Genomic DNA, 16,666 nt, shown 5'->3' with positions numbered 1-16,666 from the left:
GTACTTATCAAGGCTTCCCCTTCAGTCTATAATCTTGCTTGTGTTGTACGTGGCTTTGGACAAAAGCGTCTGCCCAATGAAATCGTAGAACTGTCGAATTTTTGACTTCATTTGATTAATTTGTGGGAACAAGATATAAGGTGCACTCACAATCAAATTATTTTGTGACCATGACATATAACATTTTTATTTAATGAAGCCTAACTGTTTTTGTGGCCACATTATTTTTGCTCTCTATGGCCACTCCATAACTTCCATACTGCCTTCAGTTTTATTTATCTGGAAATCACGTGGTTTCAGGGAACGCTGAAAGCAGCGCTACATTAACGATGAGCTAAAGTTTCGTTTTCTAAGGACCAGAGTGAGCCTCTACGGACGGATCTGTAACCAGGGGCCACTCTTCCATGAAAAGAGCCAACAAGGTGAGTTCATCCCAGACATTATTTTGGATCAAGACTCATAAGTAGACAGTTTATTATTCATTTTTCGAGTGCTGCAGGCGCTCCTCACTACTTTGAAACTTCATCATTTTCTGTATCTGTACGGCGGCTGTGCTCGATCGCCTTTCCCCATGTGTTAACGTCATAAAAACACTACTCTTCCAATGCAGTTACTCCCTTTTATAGAATGAGCGAAAAGGAAGCTAGAGGTTAACACACTGCCACCGTGTCATTTGTGATGTTTTGGGATGAAGCTACAGGCAAATTATAAATAGACTTAAATATGTTCGAGAAGGGGCTGCACGGTGGTGCAGTGGTCAGCACTGTGGCTTCATAGCAGGAAGGTTGAGGGTTCCAGTCCCGGCTCCAGCACAGGATCTTTCTGTGTGGAGTCTCCATGTTCTCCCTGTTCCTGTGTGGGTTCTCTCTGGTACTCCAGCTTCCTCCACAGTCCAAAGACATCAAGAGAGGATGAGGCTGATTGATACTCTAAATTGACCGTAGGTGTGACTGTGAGTGTGAATGGTTGTCTGTCTCTATGTCTTGGCCCTGTGATGGACTGGTGACCTGTCCAGGGTGAACCCCACCTCTCGCCCGTTGACGCTAGGATAGGCTCCAGCCCCCCCGCGACCCCCGCTAGTCAGGAATAAGCGGAAGGCGACGAAGGATGGATGTTTGAGAGGTTTAAGTTTATGACTTTGGACTCACTTCTATCACACTTCTATCACACATTGACCTCAACCGGGCAAATTCGACAGATTCCCTCTAAAGCACATCAGCGTTTATTCTGAACTTATTCATGTTGTTGTTGTTTTTTGTCCATATAACCTTGTTATTTTTTTCCTGCACTTAAATTAATTTGGCGTGGTTTCAGTGTTAGTGCCGCCGATAGTGCCGATGACTGTTCCTTTAGAACACAGTACAGTGGTTTACAACATGTTGGACCCTTGAAGGGGGCCACACCCATTTGTCCAAGATTCATGGGGAAATAGAAAATGTACCTTTGCACCTTTTCAAGCTTGCTCGCAGGGAGATATTCACCAGTGAAGCCATATATGTAGAACATATATATATATACACGAATAAGACATATGTGTTCCTCATCGAATAACATGGCCAGTCAGCTTTAGAGATGAGTGACAAACTTGCATTTTATTAAAGCGTTTGTCTTCCTGACCTGTGACTCCGGAGCGTGAAGAAGAGATGAGATGGAGCAAAAGAACTACGAAGCCAGGGAGGAGTCTGAAGACACGATTCTGCCTGTGACACCCGAAGAAGGCAATTTCATTTTGAAAATAATGTCTGATAAAACAAGACGAGCTTGATAACTGAATTTGATGTTTTTGACACGAAGTGTATTTTTCTCTCAGTATCCTGCACTGTAGTTGAGGAATTAGAGGAGACAGCAGATGAAAACATGGTGAGGTGAAAACTTTTAAAGAATTTTCCAGGTCATGTTTGTCTTGATGCTTGATTCCATGTTTTCCATCTCAGTTGGTACAAATCTCGTTTTATGAAATTATCTGGTTTTTTTAGGATGAACCAATGGATTGGGACAGTCATGACAGTTCCATGACAGAAGAGTCTGAAATCAAATTAACAACTGCTCCGAATAAAGAAGGTAAATATGGAGGTAAATAATTGCCATAATTGAATTGTCACTGTGTGTTGACAAGTGTATGTTTTCTCTCATTATTCTGCACAGTAGTTGAGGAGTTCGAGGAGAATACAGCTGAAAACGTGGTAAGATGTCTTGAGTTTGCTTTAGTTTGGACAAAGATACACTTTAATATCTTAAGTCCTTTCCCTCGAAACTTGCTGTGGTAGCCATATTGGATACATGATGTTGTTTTACTGCTGTTTCCCTTGTTTGATGCAACAATTTTCTTCATCTTTACAAGAACTTTCAAGGTCATGCTGGGCTTGACGTTTGATTCTGTGTTTTCTGTCAGTGGGTACAGAACTCCTTGTTCAATGAAATCATCTGTTTTTAGGACGATCCCATGAATGAGGGCAGTGATGACAGTTCCAGGACAGAAGAATCTGAACCCACATTTCAAGAGCCAACTGTGTCAAGTAAGGAAAGTAAATGTGGTCAAATAAAGGAAATAATTACCATAAAGATTTCTACCTGACACAAATTGTGAAATGAACAGTAACAACACTGAGTTTATACAACTGACGTTTTTATTTTTAAAAGCCTCTATTTGTTCCACCTTCGTGTGTGTTAAACTTCCGTCCTTCCATCCATTTTCTGCCGCTTATCCTGTTAAGGGTTGCTGGTTACACCCTGGACAGGTCACCAGTCCATCACAGGGCCAACACATAGAGACAGACAACCATTCACACTCACAGTCACACCTACAGTCAATTTAGAGTATCAATCAGCCTCGTCCCCTCTTGATGTCTTTGGACTGTGGAGGAAGCTGGAGTACCAGAGAGAACCCACACAGGAACAGGGAGAACATGGAGACACAGAAAGATCCTGTGCTTGAACCTGGAACCTTCTTGCTGTGAGGTGACAAGTTTTAGCTTTAAATTAACAGTGCGTGGGAAAGGTTGTCAGTCTACCTGTGGCCAGAGTCCTGGTGCAGAGTGCAGAGGCCAGGTGACCTCTTGCTCAATGACATCTGGGTGAGGCTCCAGCTCCAATCATGAACAAGAAGAGGGTTATAGATAATGAAACACTGATTATAAGACACGCTGATTATAAGACACAAACCTTTAATGACAGTATTTATTATGGTTTACTGTTTTTTTTTTTTCTGGAGCCAAGAAAAAGACCACAAGACAAGTGGCAAATAGTGAGAAGGATTTTAACGGAGGGTTTTTGAAAGTGGCAGGTGGGGGCAGAATGTCGACTGGACGAGGCAGGTGGGGAGGTGCTGCAGGGGCAGTGGTGTGTGGCTGAGGCTGGGCCATGTGTGACGGTCTGGAGCTCAATGAGCGGCACAGGAAATGAAGATTAGACAAATCAGTAACTGCAGAATTACTCTTGCAATGTGCAACAGAAACAACAACACAGGAAATGAGTCAACAATACCACCAGAATAAGCAGAAACAATCTGCCTTCTTCTTCATTCAACGACTGTCTAAAAACTAACCTTCACGATTCACGATGCAACCTACTGCACTGGAGCTGCAACATCATGAGATTATAGATGACTGCAGTTCTGTAAATTGAACCTGTTCCTTTAAAAAATTTAAAGTAAAGCCATTTGCACCTGACCTCACAAAGCAGGCTTTTTCTCTCAGGTTGAAAAGAATAAGCACCAAGTGTTCGTGCAAAGAGTTCCAGCACCAGGAAATCAGAACCAGCCTTCAAAGTAGCAACAGATGAACGAAAAATCCATAAATTATAGTCATTATGTTTTTTTTCATGAGTATGATTGGAGACACCAATTACTAAATTATAAAATAAGGCTGAGAACAATGACAAATTATGAAAAAAAATAACAAAACTAATATCTGATGTTTAAAAATTGATATCTGCTCATTCAGGAAGTGCCGATGAAGTCAACAGCGCTCACAGAGAAAGCAGCAATGACGATCATGAGTCCATGTCAAAGTCCATGAGTCCAACACCTCAGACTGGTGCTACAGAAAGCAAACGATGTAAGAATTTCTTCATGTCCTGTTTTTGTATTGTTTTTTCAGAAGTGCTCTGGTTCAGTCCTTCCAACACCGTCATAATTGTCTTTTTTTGTTTCAGTGACACCTGAACTCAGACTTGTATTAGTTGGGGACAGAAATGCAATTCAGACTGGATCAAGAAACTTCCTGGTTGACCATGACAATCAAAGAAATGATGAAGAGTTTTCATCTAAACTCTATGATTTGTGTGGTCGCCACATATCTGTCATTGACATGCTTGGTCTTCAAAACCCTAATGAATTCCCATTTAACTGTGGAATTCATGCCTTTCTCTTACTGGTGCCCAGTGGTCTGCTGGAGAACCACTACAGTGAAGGTGTGCAGTGGTTAGAAAAGGTTTTTGGGAAAGAATCTCTGGCTTATTTGATGACTGTCGTCACTTATAAGTCAGATGAAGAACGTGAGGGTGTGATGGCAGAGTTGGAGGCCGTTAGCGCTTTAGCTGAGAATAGGTACCACAAATGTAAACACAGTATGATGGATGAAAATGAAGTTACAGATTTATTGAGGAAAATTGATGTCATGGTCTCTGAGAATGATCCACACTGCTACACTTGTGAGGAGGGGAAGAGAGAAGGCCCGCCGGACCACAAATCCCTGGAGGAAGAGATGAGTGCCCCCCCTGTATCCCAGCAACACCAAACAGGTGAATAATAAAACTGTAGTTTCATATAATTCAGGTCTGAAATTTGGCCTCTGGTTCTGTCATTTATGGTAAAAAAATGTACGCCCCAAAATTACTATCCAAACACAATGTCAATTTTATGACTGTGAAATCTGTCTAGAAAGCAATGAGAGCAATCGGTTTTATTTGCCTTCTTTTGCTCTGCAGTGGGTAATGAGTGCCTTTCAGATCTCAAAGGAGAGGTAAGATTTTTTTTTTTCTGCCTAGAAAAATAAATTCATGCAATGATTTTGAGGCTGTACCATGAGTCACTCTGGCTTGAACACGTAGGCTTTATCACAACCACGTTCACTGAAACTCATTTCACACATTCCTGTCTCAAAGTGGAAGTAGTTTGGTAATATTGCGTTGTGTGACTTTCCAAACTATAAATTCACATATCTCTAATAGGAGTGACTGCTTTTTCTATATTTTACAAATGCGTTGAGGTCTTGGTACTCCTCTAGACTTGTTTAAAAGAATTGTCTCTGTTGTGATAGAAGATGCCTGTGAATCTGGAACTTGCATAAAGTAATTTGTTTTTTTGGCCTAATTGGTTTATACAGGATCACGATGGTATCTTACATCACTATGTGGATCACATCATTATATATTTCACCTCAGGTCCTTAATCTTAATAGCCTGGTTAATGGATTTTGTTTGCCTCATTGTCTGCATTCTCGAAGGTTGAAAAATATAATAAATATGGATTTAATCTTTAGAACTAAAGTGTAAATAAAATGACTTTTTTCTCAGTGTGATCCCATGAATGAACCATCAGAGAAGAATGAAGAGAGGATGTTTGCTGAAGAGTCAGACATCGGGTCTGCAACAAATAAGAAAGGTACACACTGCTCTTTGTTGTTGAATGTGGATGTACAGGAACCGAGTAACTTTTTTTTTTTTTTTTTTAAAGTCAGTCATTTTAGAGTAGGAACTTCTAGCCTTGGGTTAAAAACCCACAGAACAAAGTTCTGCTAATTCACCTGCAGTATGATATAAAAATTGCAAAGAAACAGTGTCAGTGACAAAGAGACATTTGTCAGCAGAACTGTTATATTAAATTCCTTATCGTCGCCTGCGGAGGAAACTCATTTTGGCCGCTTGTATTCGCGATCTCGTTCTTTCGGTCATTACCCAAACCTCATGACCACAGGTGAGGGGTGGAACGTAGATTGACCGGTAAATCGAGAGCCTCGCCTTCTGGCTAAGCTCCCTCTTCACCACAATGGACTGGTTTAGCACCTGCATCACTGCGGATGCCGCCCCAATCCGCCTGTCAATCTCCCGCTCCATCCTACCCTCACTCGTGAACAAGACCCAGAGATACTCAAACTCCTCCACCTGAGGCAGGACCTCCCCCCGACCTGAAGTGGCCAAACCACCCTTTTCTGGCTGAGGACCATGGCCTCAGACTTGGAGGTGCTGATTCTCATCCCAGCCGCTTCACGTTCGGCTGTGAATTGTCCCAGCAAGAGCTGGAGGTCGTGGCCTGATGGAGCTGAGAGGACCACATCATCCGCAAAAAGCAGAGACGACATCCTCCCACTTCCAAACTCGACTCCCTCCACCTAGAGGCTAGGGCCTAGAAATTCTGTCCATAAAGGTTATGAACAGAACCAGTGATAAAGGGCCCCCTTGACCCTCACTGGGACCAAGTCCGACTTACTGCCGGCAATGCGGACCAGACTCTCACTCCTCCGGTAGAAAGACTGAACGACACCTGTGTAAGGCGCCATACACCCCATACCCCTGGAGTAACCCCCCACAGGGTGCCCCTGGGAACATGGTCATAAGCCTTCTCCAGATCCACAAAACACATGTGGACTGGTCTGGCAAACTGCCATGCCCCCTCCAGCACCCTAGCGAGGGTGAAGAGCTGATCCACGGTCCCACGGCCAGGATGAAAACCACACTGCTCCTTGATCTGAGGTTCCACTATCGCCCTGACACTTCTCACATAGACCTTTCTAGGGAGGCTGAGGAGTGTGATCCCCGATAGTTGGAACACACCCTCTGGTCCCCTTTGTTAAAGATGGGGACCACCACCCTGGTCTGCCACTGCACTGCACTGCACCGCCCTGATGTCCACTCAGTATTGCAGAGACATATTAACCAAGACAGCCCCACAACATCCAGAGCCTTGAGATACCCAGGGCGGATCTCATCCACCCCCGGAGCTCTACCACCGCAGAGTTGCTTAACTGCCTCGGCAACTTCTGCCCTGGAGATTGGACGACCCCCCCACCAAGCAATCCCCCCAAAACTCTGTCTCCTCCATGGAATACGTGTTGGTGGGATTGAGGAGTTCCTCAAAGTATTCCTTCCACCACCCAACTATCTCCCCAGCTGACGTCAGCAGCCTCCCGTCCCCACTGTAAACAGTGTGGGCAAGTTGCCGCCTCCCCCCCCCCCGAGGTGACAGACAGTGTGCTAGAACCTTTTCGGAGCCGACCAATAGTCTTTCGATAGTCTTTCTCCATGGCCTCACCGAACTCCTCCCACGTCCAAGTTTTTGCCTTGGTGACTGCCATGGCTGCACACCACTTGGCCTGCTGATCAACCCACAGGCCAACCATGCCCTGTAAGCTTCCTTCTTCAGCCTGACGGCTCCCCTCACCTCTGGTGTCCACCAGCAGGTTCTGGGATTTCCACCGCGACCTGCCCCAGTAGCCTTACGGCCACAGCTCACAACAACCACCTCGACAATGGCAGAGAGGAACATGGCTCATTCTCAATGTCCCCTACTGCCCCCGGGTGTGGTCAAAGCTCTGCCGGAGGTGATTCTGACTGGTTCTTTTGCCAGGCATTCCCAGCAAACCCTCACTACTCATTCCTAATCATGAGCATATAATCACTTGCACTTAGAATTGCTGTGATTTTGAGGCATGTGAAAACTCTTGAAGAGTGGGGTACAGTCATCGCACCTTGGGGCCATTGGACAGCTCAGTTCTGCTGTAAACAACACGCCATGTCTCTCTCAGGCCAAGCTGACCCGCAAAACATGTTCCAGACCTGGGGTGAAAGGCAGAAAGTGAGGCAACATGCCTGCTGACCCATTGACCCCTCAGCCAGGCTCAATACATTATTTTCCACCTGTGGTCTGTGAATTAAAGGTAGTTTGTCACAGGGTCAGAGAATGAATAAGGTGTACTTACATTGAATAGGTCTGAGTTGACAGTCTATGTATACTAGTTTTTACTTAAGCTATTGGCTGTAAATAAAGGGGGGGGGCACGATATTCCACCCATCCCAAACAATTTCATTAATCCATATTAAGTCTCATAAAAATGAAAATCATATTTTAGTGTAATTGTACTGACACACACACTAACAGACTGCAACGACAACATAACTTTCTCGTCGGAGGTTTTTGAACTGCTTGAGACTTTGTTTTGATCTCTTGAAACTTTGTGAAAGTGTTTTTGTCTCACTCATACACCTGAGTACCTCAGAACTGTCAAACCAAACACTTTTGGCATAGGTGGTTGATGGGGCTAACGTTTTACTATTGTGAGAATTAGAGAACCCATATTTTGACAATATGGATGAGCATTTAAAAATGAGGATCATTTGGAACAATCCTCATTGAAAAAAAGGCAATAACACAAAAACAAAAATAAATAAGAGCAGGTAAGAGAAAATGAAAAAAGGGATTTTACTCAAGGCTCTGAGGTTCCCACCTGTCCAGTAATGTGGCAAAGCTCTCCCTGTCCCTCTGGTAATGCAGTTTATTGTTCTCCTGAAGGGATTCCAGATACAGATATGGATGGAATTGAAGAAAAGGTAAGGAATATAAAAAAGAAATGTTTTTTAATTATTTAATCATTCTTTGAGGTTTACATTTTTACACACAGCATGATTATCTTCTGATTATTTACAGCAGCCAATGAAACAGTCTGAGGAGATCAAGAGGAAGGAGCAAAGTCAAAGAGAAATTGATTTATTGTTCAGCCGACTTCACCTTGAACACAATACTCAACAGAAAATGACACCAGCAGATATTCTACAAATATGTGAACCTTTGAAACAGAAAAGTGATGAATCTGAGAAAGATCTAGCTCATACTTTCCTCCAGAGGCTGATGATGTTAGATTACAGAGCCAGATACATTCCTGTAAGACAGGAGAGTCCAGAGGTGAGCCATTCAAAAGCTTTGTTGGAGAGCAGAGACACAGAGGATTGTGACTTTGATGCTCTTTTTAGGTCCAGCGAGGACTCTGGTCAGACAAAAGAATCCCATGGGCATCCAATGGATGTTCAAATGGCAGTGTTTCACTGCTCAGACAGCTTTTTGAAGCAAAACATGATTACAAAGCTATCACAGTGTCAGTATGCCTTACCGTTGATTGTGCCTGACCCCGTCACCAAGGACATTGAATGTCCTCTTTGGACATTCAGACAAATAACAAAAAGCTGGAAGATAACTCAAATCCAAGATGATGCAGAGACTGTCACCATGAAGAGTATGCCCATCTACAAAGCTAAGACACCCATGGTGTCCTTTCTCCGTCTTGGCTCACTGTCTCTGTCTAAATCTCAGCTGATGAACTCATTGATCAACGACCGTCACATGACCTTCTTTCACAGGAACTGCCCTGGAAGCACCAGATCTCGCCATTTGGTAGATGGATTGGCAGAGATTGCCTGGTACTGCCCTGCTGGAAAGCCCAATGATGCCTTCACTGACTGCATTGCCTTTTGCAATCTGCATGGAGATGCTCTGACGATTGAAAAGCAGCGTAATATTCTGTTCGAAAAATCATCAGTTAACGTTGTTCTGTTACCAACACTGGATAAAGATGGTGAAAGTTGGGCAGTTGTCTCAGCTCTTCTCAAGTCTCCGAAGCCTCTAATCTGTCTCCTTGTTGACAACGACTGCGGTTCTACCAGGATTAGAGAGGGAAAGTATAAAATGGGCTTAAAAGACAAAAGCCAATCAGATACGTCTGAACAACTTAAAGGAATTATTAGAACCATTTTTTCTGGACCACATGAGCTCTTCCAGCTAGAAACTATGGCCAAGGTCTCTGGGATCAAAGTGGATGAAAATGATGTGGTCTGCCAACGAGGGAAAGCTGCTGCTATGAAAATGGTGGATTTACTCAAAGACATGGATATTTCAAAGATCAAAGATGAATATCTGCCCTGTCAAGGTAAACTATGGTACGAATGGTGCCAACTGAGCAAAGACCAGTACAACCTCAAAGGGCATATTGAAAGGGAGAGATGTAAAAAGCAAGAGGAAATGGAGAAAAAACGTCAGGAACAATATTCTGCTTCCTGCAGTAAAGTAATGCAGTTGTTCATTGAAAGTCTCGCAGCTCTGCCACCAATAGAGAAAAAGTATTTCCTAAAATGGACTCAGATCTTATTTGATGCGCTTTCCACTGGTGACTTGTCCTCAATCCTGCAGAAGTATGATGAGAAGTGGTCTGAGGTCCTGACTTTAAAGAAGCAGCATCAGAAATCTGACCAGCTAATTAGAAAACAAACAGAACTCGAGCAAATATCAGCCAAGCTGCAATCAGCAACGTTTGGCCTGGAGCACATCTTTCGGGAAATGGCACAGATCTATGAAGCCCACAAATCTTTGAAGAAACCACCAAGAAGCACACAAACTGACTGGTCGAAGTACCCAGAGCTAGCAGCTGAGCTGCTAATATCTGGGCACCCAATGGAGTTGATGGATGGTGATGCAGGTCATGTGCCTTTGATATGGATTACCAGTCTTTTAGATGAAGTCATCAAGAAAATTGGCAACCAGAAAATTTTTGTGCTATCAGTTATGGGTATTCAGAGCAGCGGGAAGTCAACGATGCTGAATGCCATGTTTGGATTACAGTTTGCAGTAAGTGCTGGCAGGTGCACCAAGGGTGCCTTCATGCAGCTGGTTAAAGTGTCAGGGAAGCTCAGGAAGACTTTCAAGTTTGACTACGTTCTAGTGGTGGACACGGAAGGACTACGAGCTCTGGAGCTAGCAGGAAACGCCACTCTTCACCACGACAATGAACTGGCAACATTTGTTGTTGGCCTGGGAAACATGACTTTGCTGAACATCTTTGGAGAGAATCCAGCTGAGATGCAAGATGTTCTGCAGATTGTCGTTCAGGCTTTCATGAGAATGAAGAAAGTCAAACTTTCACCAAGCTGCGTGTTTGTTCACCAGAACGTTACAGATATTGCCGCTGCAGAGAAAAACATGGATGGAAAGAGACGACTGCAAGAAAAACTTGACCAGATGGCCAAACTTGCTGCCAAAGAGGAGGTTTGTGATGCTGAATGCTTCAGTGACATCATTGCCTTTGATGTGCAAAAAGATGTGAAATATTTTGCCCAGCTGTGGGAGGGAAGTCCACCCATGGCGCCTCCAAATCCTGGGTACAGTGAGAGTATCCAAGAGTTGAAAAACATCATCCTCTCTAAAGCTTCACAGTCCAATGGGATCACTCTCTCAAAGTTCCAAAGCAAGATCCAGGACCTGTGGAATGCCCTTCTGAAAGAAAACTTTGTTTTCAGTTTCAAGAACACACTTGAAATCACAGTGTACAGGAGACTTGAGGAACAATATGGGAACTGGACGTGGGCCCTGAGGAGCAACATGTTGACCATTGAGAACCAGCTCTATACCAGGATTGAAAATGGGCAACTTGACACAGTTGCAGTCACTTATCTCCATAAAGAAATGAGCAAAACATATGAAAAAATCAAAAGTAATATGACAGCATACTTCAACGATGAGAGAGACAAAGAAATGTTGGTTCAGTGGAGAGGCCGATTTGAAAGCAAAATCAAAGAGTTTCATGATGAGCAAGTGCACGAAGTTAAAAGGAAACTGGACGAAGTTGTTCAGCAGAAGAAGGCATGCAAAAAACTGGATGATGATAAGGTAGAGTTTGAAAAAATTCTATTACAAAGGAGCAAAGAGCTCGCTCAGCAGTTAAAAGACAAGGCCCAAGACGAAGAGGAACTCAAGAAGCAGTTCAACCATGTTTGGAGTAAATGGGTGACCGAACTAACTGGAGATACAAAACCCATTAACAGCATCAACTTGGAGGAGGATCAGTTTAAAATTCTTCAAGACCATGGCATTGAATGGAATCTAATAGAAGATTCCAGGAACTCTGGAAGCTGCCGAAAAATATCATTAATTGGGGATTATTTTGAATATGTGTCTTTAACGAAGCACCAAGACTGCGAATACGGAGACCCCAATGAGAAGGGGAAAAAGAAGAACACAACAGGGCAGGGTAGATCATTGTGGAGCAGATGGAAGTCTCTCCAGAAGTTTTTCTCATTTGGATCAATACAAGAAAAAGAAGCTCTTAGACCCAGAAAAGATTTTCCTTTTGAAGAACAAAACCTCGTCAGGAGCCTTGTTGACAATGTTGAAGAACAGACCATTGACTTAATTAACAGCAAACCTGTAGCTACAAGAGGCTACAGTCCAATTTACTTGCAAGAGGTGGCCAAAACTGTAAAAGAGCGTGTGGCTGAATTCGAATCCGGCAGGTCCTATGCTCTGAAGAAAGAGTTTGAAGTTGATCTCTTGCTGTATGTACTCGACATTGCAGGGGCTCAGCTCTTGAAATCCCATGAAAAGTTCAAAATGAGCAATGATGCAGTAACTTTTGTAGAAAGCAAAAAAACACAAAACTACAACATTTTTAGAAGCTTTTGCAAAGGAAACTCGTCCGCTGTTGTGCTGGGAGAAATGATCAGTGAAAAACTGAAGGCTTCGGCTATCCAGGCTGTGTGTAACAAGACCGCCATTGATATGGCCGGGGAGATGAAGTGCAATTTTCCAGCATTCAGTGGAAACAGGTTGACCATGGAGAAATATATGTTGAAGTCCCTTGCAGAAAAAGAGAATTTTGAGGGCTTTATGACCTACATACGCCACCCAAGGAAGCAAGCAGAGAGTTTCATAACAGAGGAAGTCAATAAATATATCTTTGAAGGACGCAACGATGAGGCCAAGAAGATACTCAAGAAAAATGTGGGGGACGTCTTTCGACTTCTGGAGCAAGCTTTATTTACCGCCACAGACCATGTCAAAACCAAGGGAGGAAACACTCACATGTGGCTGAAGGAATTTTATGCTTTGCTAAAAGATGATCTAACATTTGACATCATTAGTTCACAAAACTTCCTTGACATAAAGAATTTTGACTTCCTCACAGAAGAGATCAACAAAGGACTTCAATCTGTCAAGGAGGAAATGAGCAACTTGTCTGTGGATAAAATTAAGGAGGCCAGGCAGAAGCCAGATCAAATCCTCATCGAGCAGCTCTGCAAGTGCTGCTGGGTACAGTGTCCGTTCTGTGCAGCCATTTGTACCAACACCCTGGCAAATCACTTACCCGATGATCACAGTGTCCCTTTTCACCGACCCTCTGGGATAAAGGGATGGCACTTCAGAAATACAGACGAGCTGTGCATCAATTTCTGCACAACAAACGTCGCAAGTGAAGGCAAGTTTTACCCGTATCATGATTCAGAGGAAAGCATTCCCTTTAAATTGTACCGTAACGGTGGTCCGGAGTATGCTAACTGGAGGATAACCGCTGATGAATCCAAACTGATTTATTGGAAATGGTTTGTATGTCGATTTAAAAGTGAACTGGAAAGCCACTTTAACTTACAATTCCAGGGCAGAGGAGAAATTCCCAGCATGTGGAACAAGCACACCAAGAAGGAAGCGATTAAATCTCTGGATGAGATGTGTGAATGAGCCCAGACGACAACTGTAATGCTGCAGCATCATGATAGCTTTGTTTTCATCAAGCAAAGTTCGATAAAAACAGCACCAACAGATTTGCTCTGGTTTCACAATTCATGGATCAGTCTGACTGACAAAGAAATGTGGAGAGTCATTAAATGATGACATAAAATGAAACAAATGAGAAAGGGACCAGTGCTACGGACATATTGACAATTTATAAACAGCCGCAGCTGATGGCTGCTGATGTGACGCCAAATAAACCTTTGTATTATGATGCAGTTCCTGGTGGATTATTAACTCTCGTGGTCAGAAACGTTCCTCAAAAAGACCTCGTCAAAGAGCCATGACTCTCCAGGATGCAATGTTATTTTTATACATTTATTTTAGCTTTTTTTTTAAGTATTTCTGCAGTCATTTGTATGCTGATAAAGACCTGAATCTGAAATAGGATTCATTTACATATTTTTAAGGTTACATTTTTACGATATGCATGAAATTTGCATGTTACTCTTGTGTCAAGGGAAACAAATGTGACATACAGCATGATGATGGACCAATCTGACATATTTGGTTTTGATTTCAAACTTTTTTAAACGATGATTCAAAGTCCATCCATCAATCTGTTTTGTACCCCTTTTCCTTTCACGGGGGGGTGGGGGGGTGGAGCCTATCCCAGCTCCCTTCAGGTGAGAGGCGTGGTTCACCCTGGACAGGTCACCAGTCCATCACAGGACCAACACATAGAGACAGACAACCATTCACACTCACAGTCACACCTACGGTCAATTTAGAGTATCAATCAGCCTGGTCCTCTCTTGATGTCTTTGGACTGTGGGAGGAAGCTGGAGTACCGGAGAGAACCCACACAGGAACAGGGAGAACATGGAGACTCACACAGGAAGATCCCGTGTTTGAACCTGGAACCTTCTTGCTGTGAGGCCACATTGCTAGCCACAGCACCACAGGGCCGCCCCATGATTCAAAGTACAATCTATTTTTGTTTTAAAGCGTCCCCTCCCCATGATGGGCGTTTTTACCTAACAAGGTACAAGCTGGTGCCTCTATTTCTGACTGTATGTCAAAAGTTAATGAACGATGTTTATGTTCGATTATTTGATTTTATTATCTCAGTTCCCCTATGAAATGGAACATTCTTTCTTATACTTTTCATGTGCATGGATCATGATTAAATAAAATGAAAATAAATATTGACTCAAAGACTGAACTTCTTATTGGTTTGTCCTTTTTGGTGCCTGCAGTCATCATCTTGGCAGCTTCCTCTGTTGTGTATTATGTATTTTTCCTGTTGTGAAGGATTATCATATATCTACATTACAATTTCATAGCACTTTTCAATCGACTCAAAGGCAATTTCAAAGGTATTGAAAAAGGAAAATGGCAAACTATGCACAGGAAGAAGTGGATTCTCAATGAGTGACATTTCTTTAATATGGTGTGTGGAGAGGAGTCTGATGGCTTCAGGAGTGAGTTCCCAAGGGTGGGAGCAGCAAAGCAGAAAGCTTCCTCTCACCGGGATTTATGCTTGGTTCAGATAGGGGCAACAGGAAGTTGGCGTCAGCACAGTGTCGTGTGCAAATTTGTCCAAACTGAGCCAAGGAGGAGTTTGAAAAGTGGGGCTTTCATATTGCACTTATCGCACAAATGCAATTCACAAGAGTCACAGTGTCACCGACTGGCCGATTGGCATTGACTTTGCTTCATTTTTATTGCTGTGTTCAAGAAGTAGCTTAGTTATGACTTACCTTTCAAATGACATCAAATGTTTTTTATTTAACTTTTTGTCATGAGCGTCTGTAGATCATATTTGCAGAAAACAATTTGACCTCATCAGAAATCGACCATCAGAGGGCTTTAAAAAGTAGGTTTCCCATTTTCAGAGTTTTCCAAAAAGCTTTCGCTAGCAGTTACAGGTGTGGCAGACATCGCCGGCCTCAGCTCGCATCAAGGAATATGTGGATGTGAGATCTTGGATAGGGGAATGTTCCAGGTGGGATTTGTAGGCTCGGGTTTGGGTTTTTGTGGTATCAAAAGTCCTTTGATGTTTATTTTTAGCAAGAGCATCCCTAGATCCTCCACGCAATGTTTGTGGTGAATTGGATGTGTCGTCTAGGAGGAGTTTGAAAAAGTAGGTTTTGTGTATCTCGTGATTTACAAATCCTATCTCATGAGTGACTTCAGCAAATGCAAGGACATCGAGTTTGAATTTTTTTCACATTTTATTTGAGAATAACGTCGAAACATGCTGACCTTGTGGAGGGTATATTTACAGTATATTGCTGCAACCCCAATGAGAGATGCCACAAACAAAGAAAGGCCATTTATAGTGTGGGAATGCACATGAACCTACTGGCAAGGGATCAACTATGGTGACAGTCACTGTGAGGGACACTGCTTGGACTAATATGACCTTTTCAAGGCTGCTCAGGCAGTGAAACTCTCACGGTCTCAGGTTTTACACAGCTGAACATCAGTGACACTGACACTAAGATGGACCTTGATATTTCTGATATAATGTTTTGATGACTTCGCTGAACTGAGGGCTAACAAGCACCGCATGGCTAATGAAAGCAGACAAAGACATCCATGAGTGAAACTTATTTTGCCGTTAATGATTTCTTACTTCACCGCTCGCACTCCATTCATTATTTGTCACAGTGTTTTAACTTTCATCATCAGTGCCAGAAGTAGACGACGCTTTATATCAATTATCTTGATCACTTTCACAAGTTATCATACAGAAATTACTTTGAATTTCTCAACTGATCCACAAGTTGTCTGTTTTTTGTTTGTTTGTTTTTTGGTTTACATTTATTGGGGAATCTCGCCAGGTTTGTCAGACTGATTCTGGCTGCTCAGTTTTGCAGATTCTGTTGGTTCAGGTGTTCAACCCCGGGAGTGGCACATCTCTTATGTTGTGTTCACACCAAATGCAAATATTCGCCTCGCTTTACAAGCGTCAGTTTGACCGCTGGATCATTTGTCTTCATTTACATCACTTGTGTGACCTATTTCCCCTGCAAATATTCACAAGAAAAGAGGAGAATTTCTTTCCGCCATTTCTTTCCATCATCAACCATGACTGTTAAAACCGTTGCTGCCTTGTACCTGTTGTGGAAGTCCCAGATACGGCGGGAAACCAAACGATCCATGACACTATCTGGG

General features: G+C 43.0%; 1 protein-coding gene across 3 annotated transcripts; it reads left to right on the top strand.

Annotated features, from left to right (window-relative positions):
- Positions 1–279: 279 nt before the first annotated feature.
- On the top strand, positions 280–14,708 carry LOC147245495 (interferon-induced very large GTPase 1-like). 3 transcript variants are annotated; one of them, XM_086185125.1, is made up of 12 exons: positions 280–422; positions 1,602–1,718; positions 1,811–1,860; positions 1,977–2,061; positions 2,149–2,183; positions 2,435–2,516; positions 3,942–4,055; positions 4,153–4,740; positions 4,927–4,961; positions 5,515–5,602; positions 8,507–8,544; positions 8,642–14,708. In XM_086185125.1, exons 2-12 carry the CDS (start codon positions 1,649–1,651, stop codon positions 13,490–13,492), a joined length of 6,036 nt encoding a protein of 2,011 aa, XP_086041251.1. In that variant the 5' UTR covers positions 280–422; positions 1,602–1,648; the 3' UTR covers positions 13,493–14,708. The 3 variants fall into 3 exon arrangements, with proteins under 3 accessions (XP_086041251.1, XP_086041252.1, XP_086041250.1); XM_086185126.1 differs by having other exon boundaries at positions 2,146–2,183; positions 8,645–14,708; XM_086185124.1 differs by having other exon boundaries at positions 2,146–2,183.
- Positions 14,709–16,666: the final 1,958 nt, after the last annotated feature.

This window comes from Aulostomus chinensis, chromosome 18, assembly GCF_037954235.1.
Source record: "Aulostomus chinensis isolate RoL2024-O1b breed Wild chromosome 18, RoL_Achi_v1.0, whole genome shotgun sequence".
NCBI lineage: Eukaryota > Metazoa > Chordata > Actinopteri > Syngnathiformes > Aulostomidae > Aulostomus > Aulostomus chinensis.
This window is presented reverse-complemented; position numbering and strand designations above follow the sequence as displayed.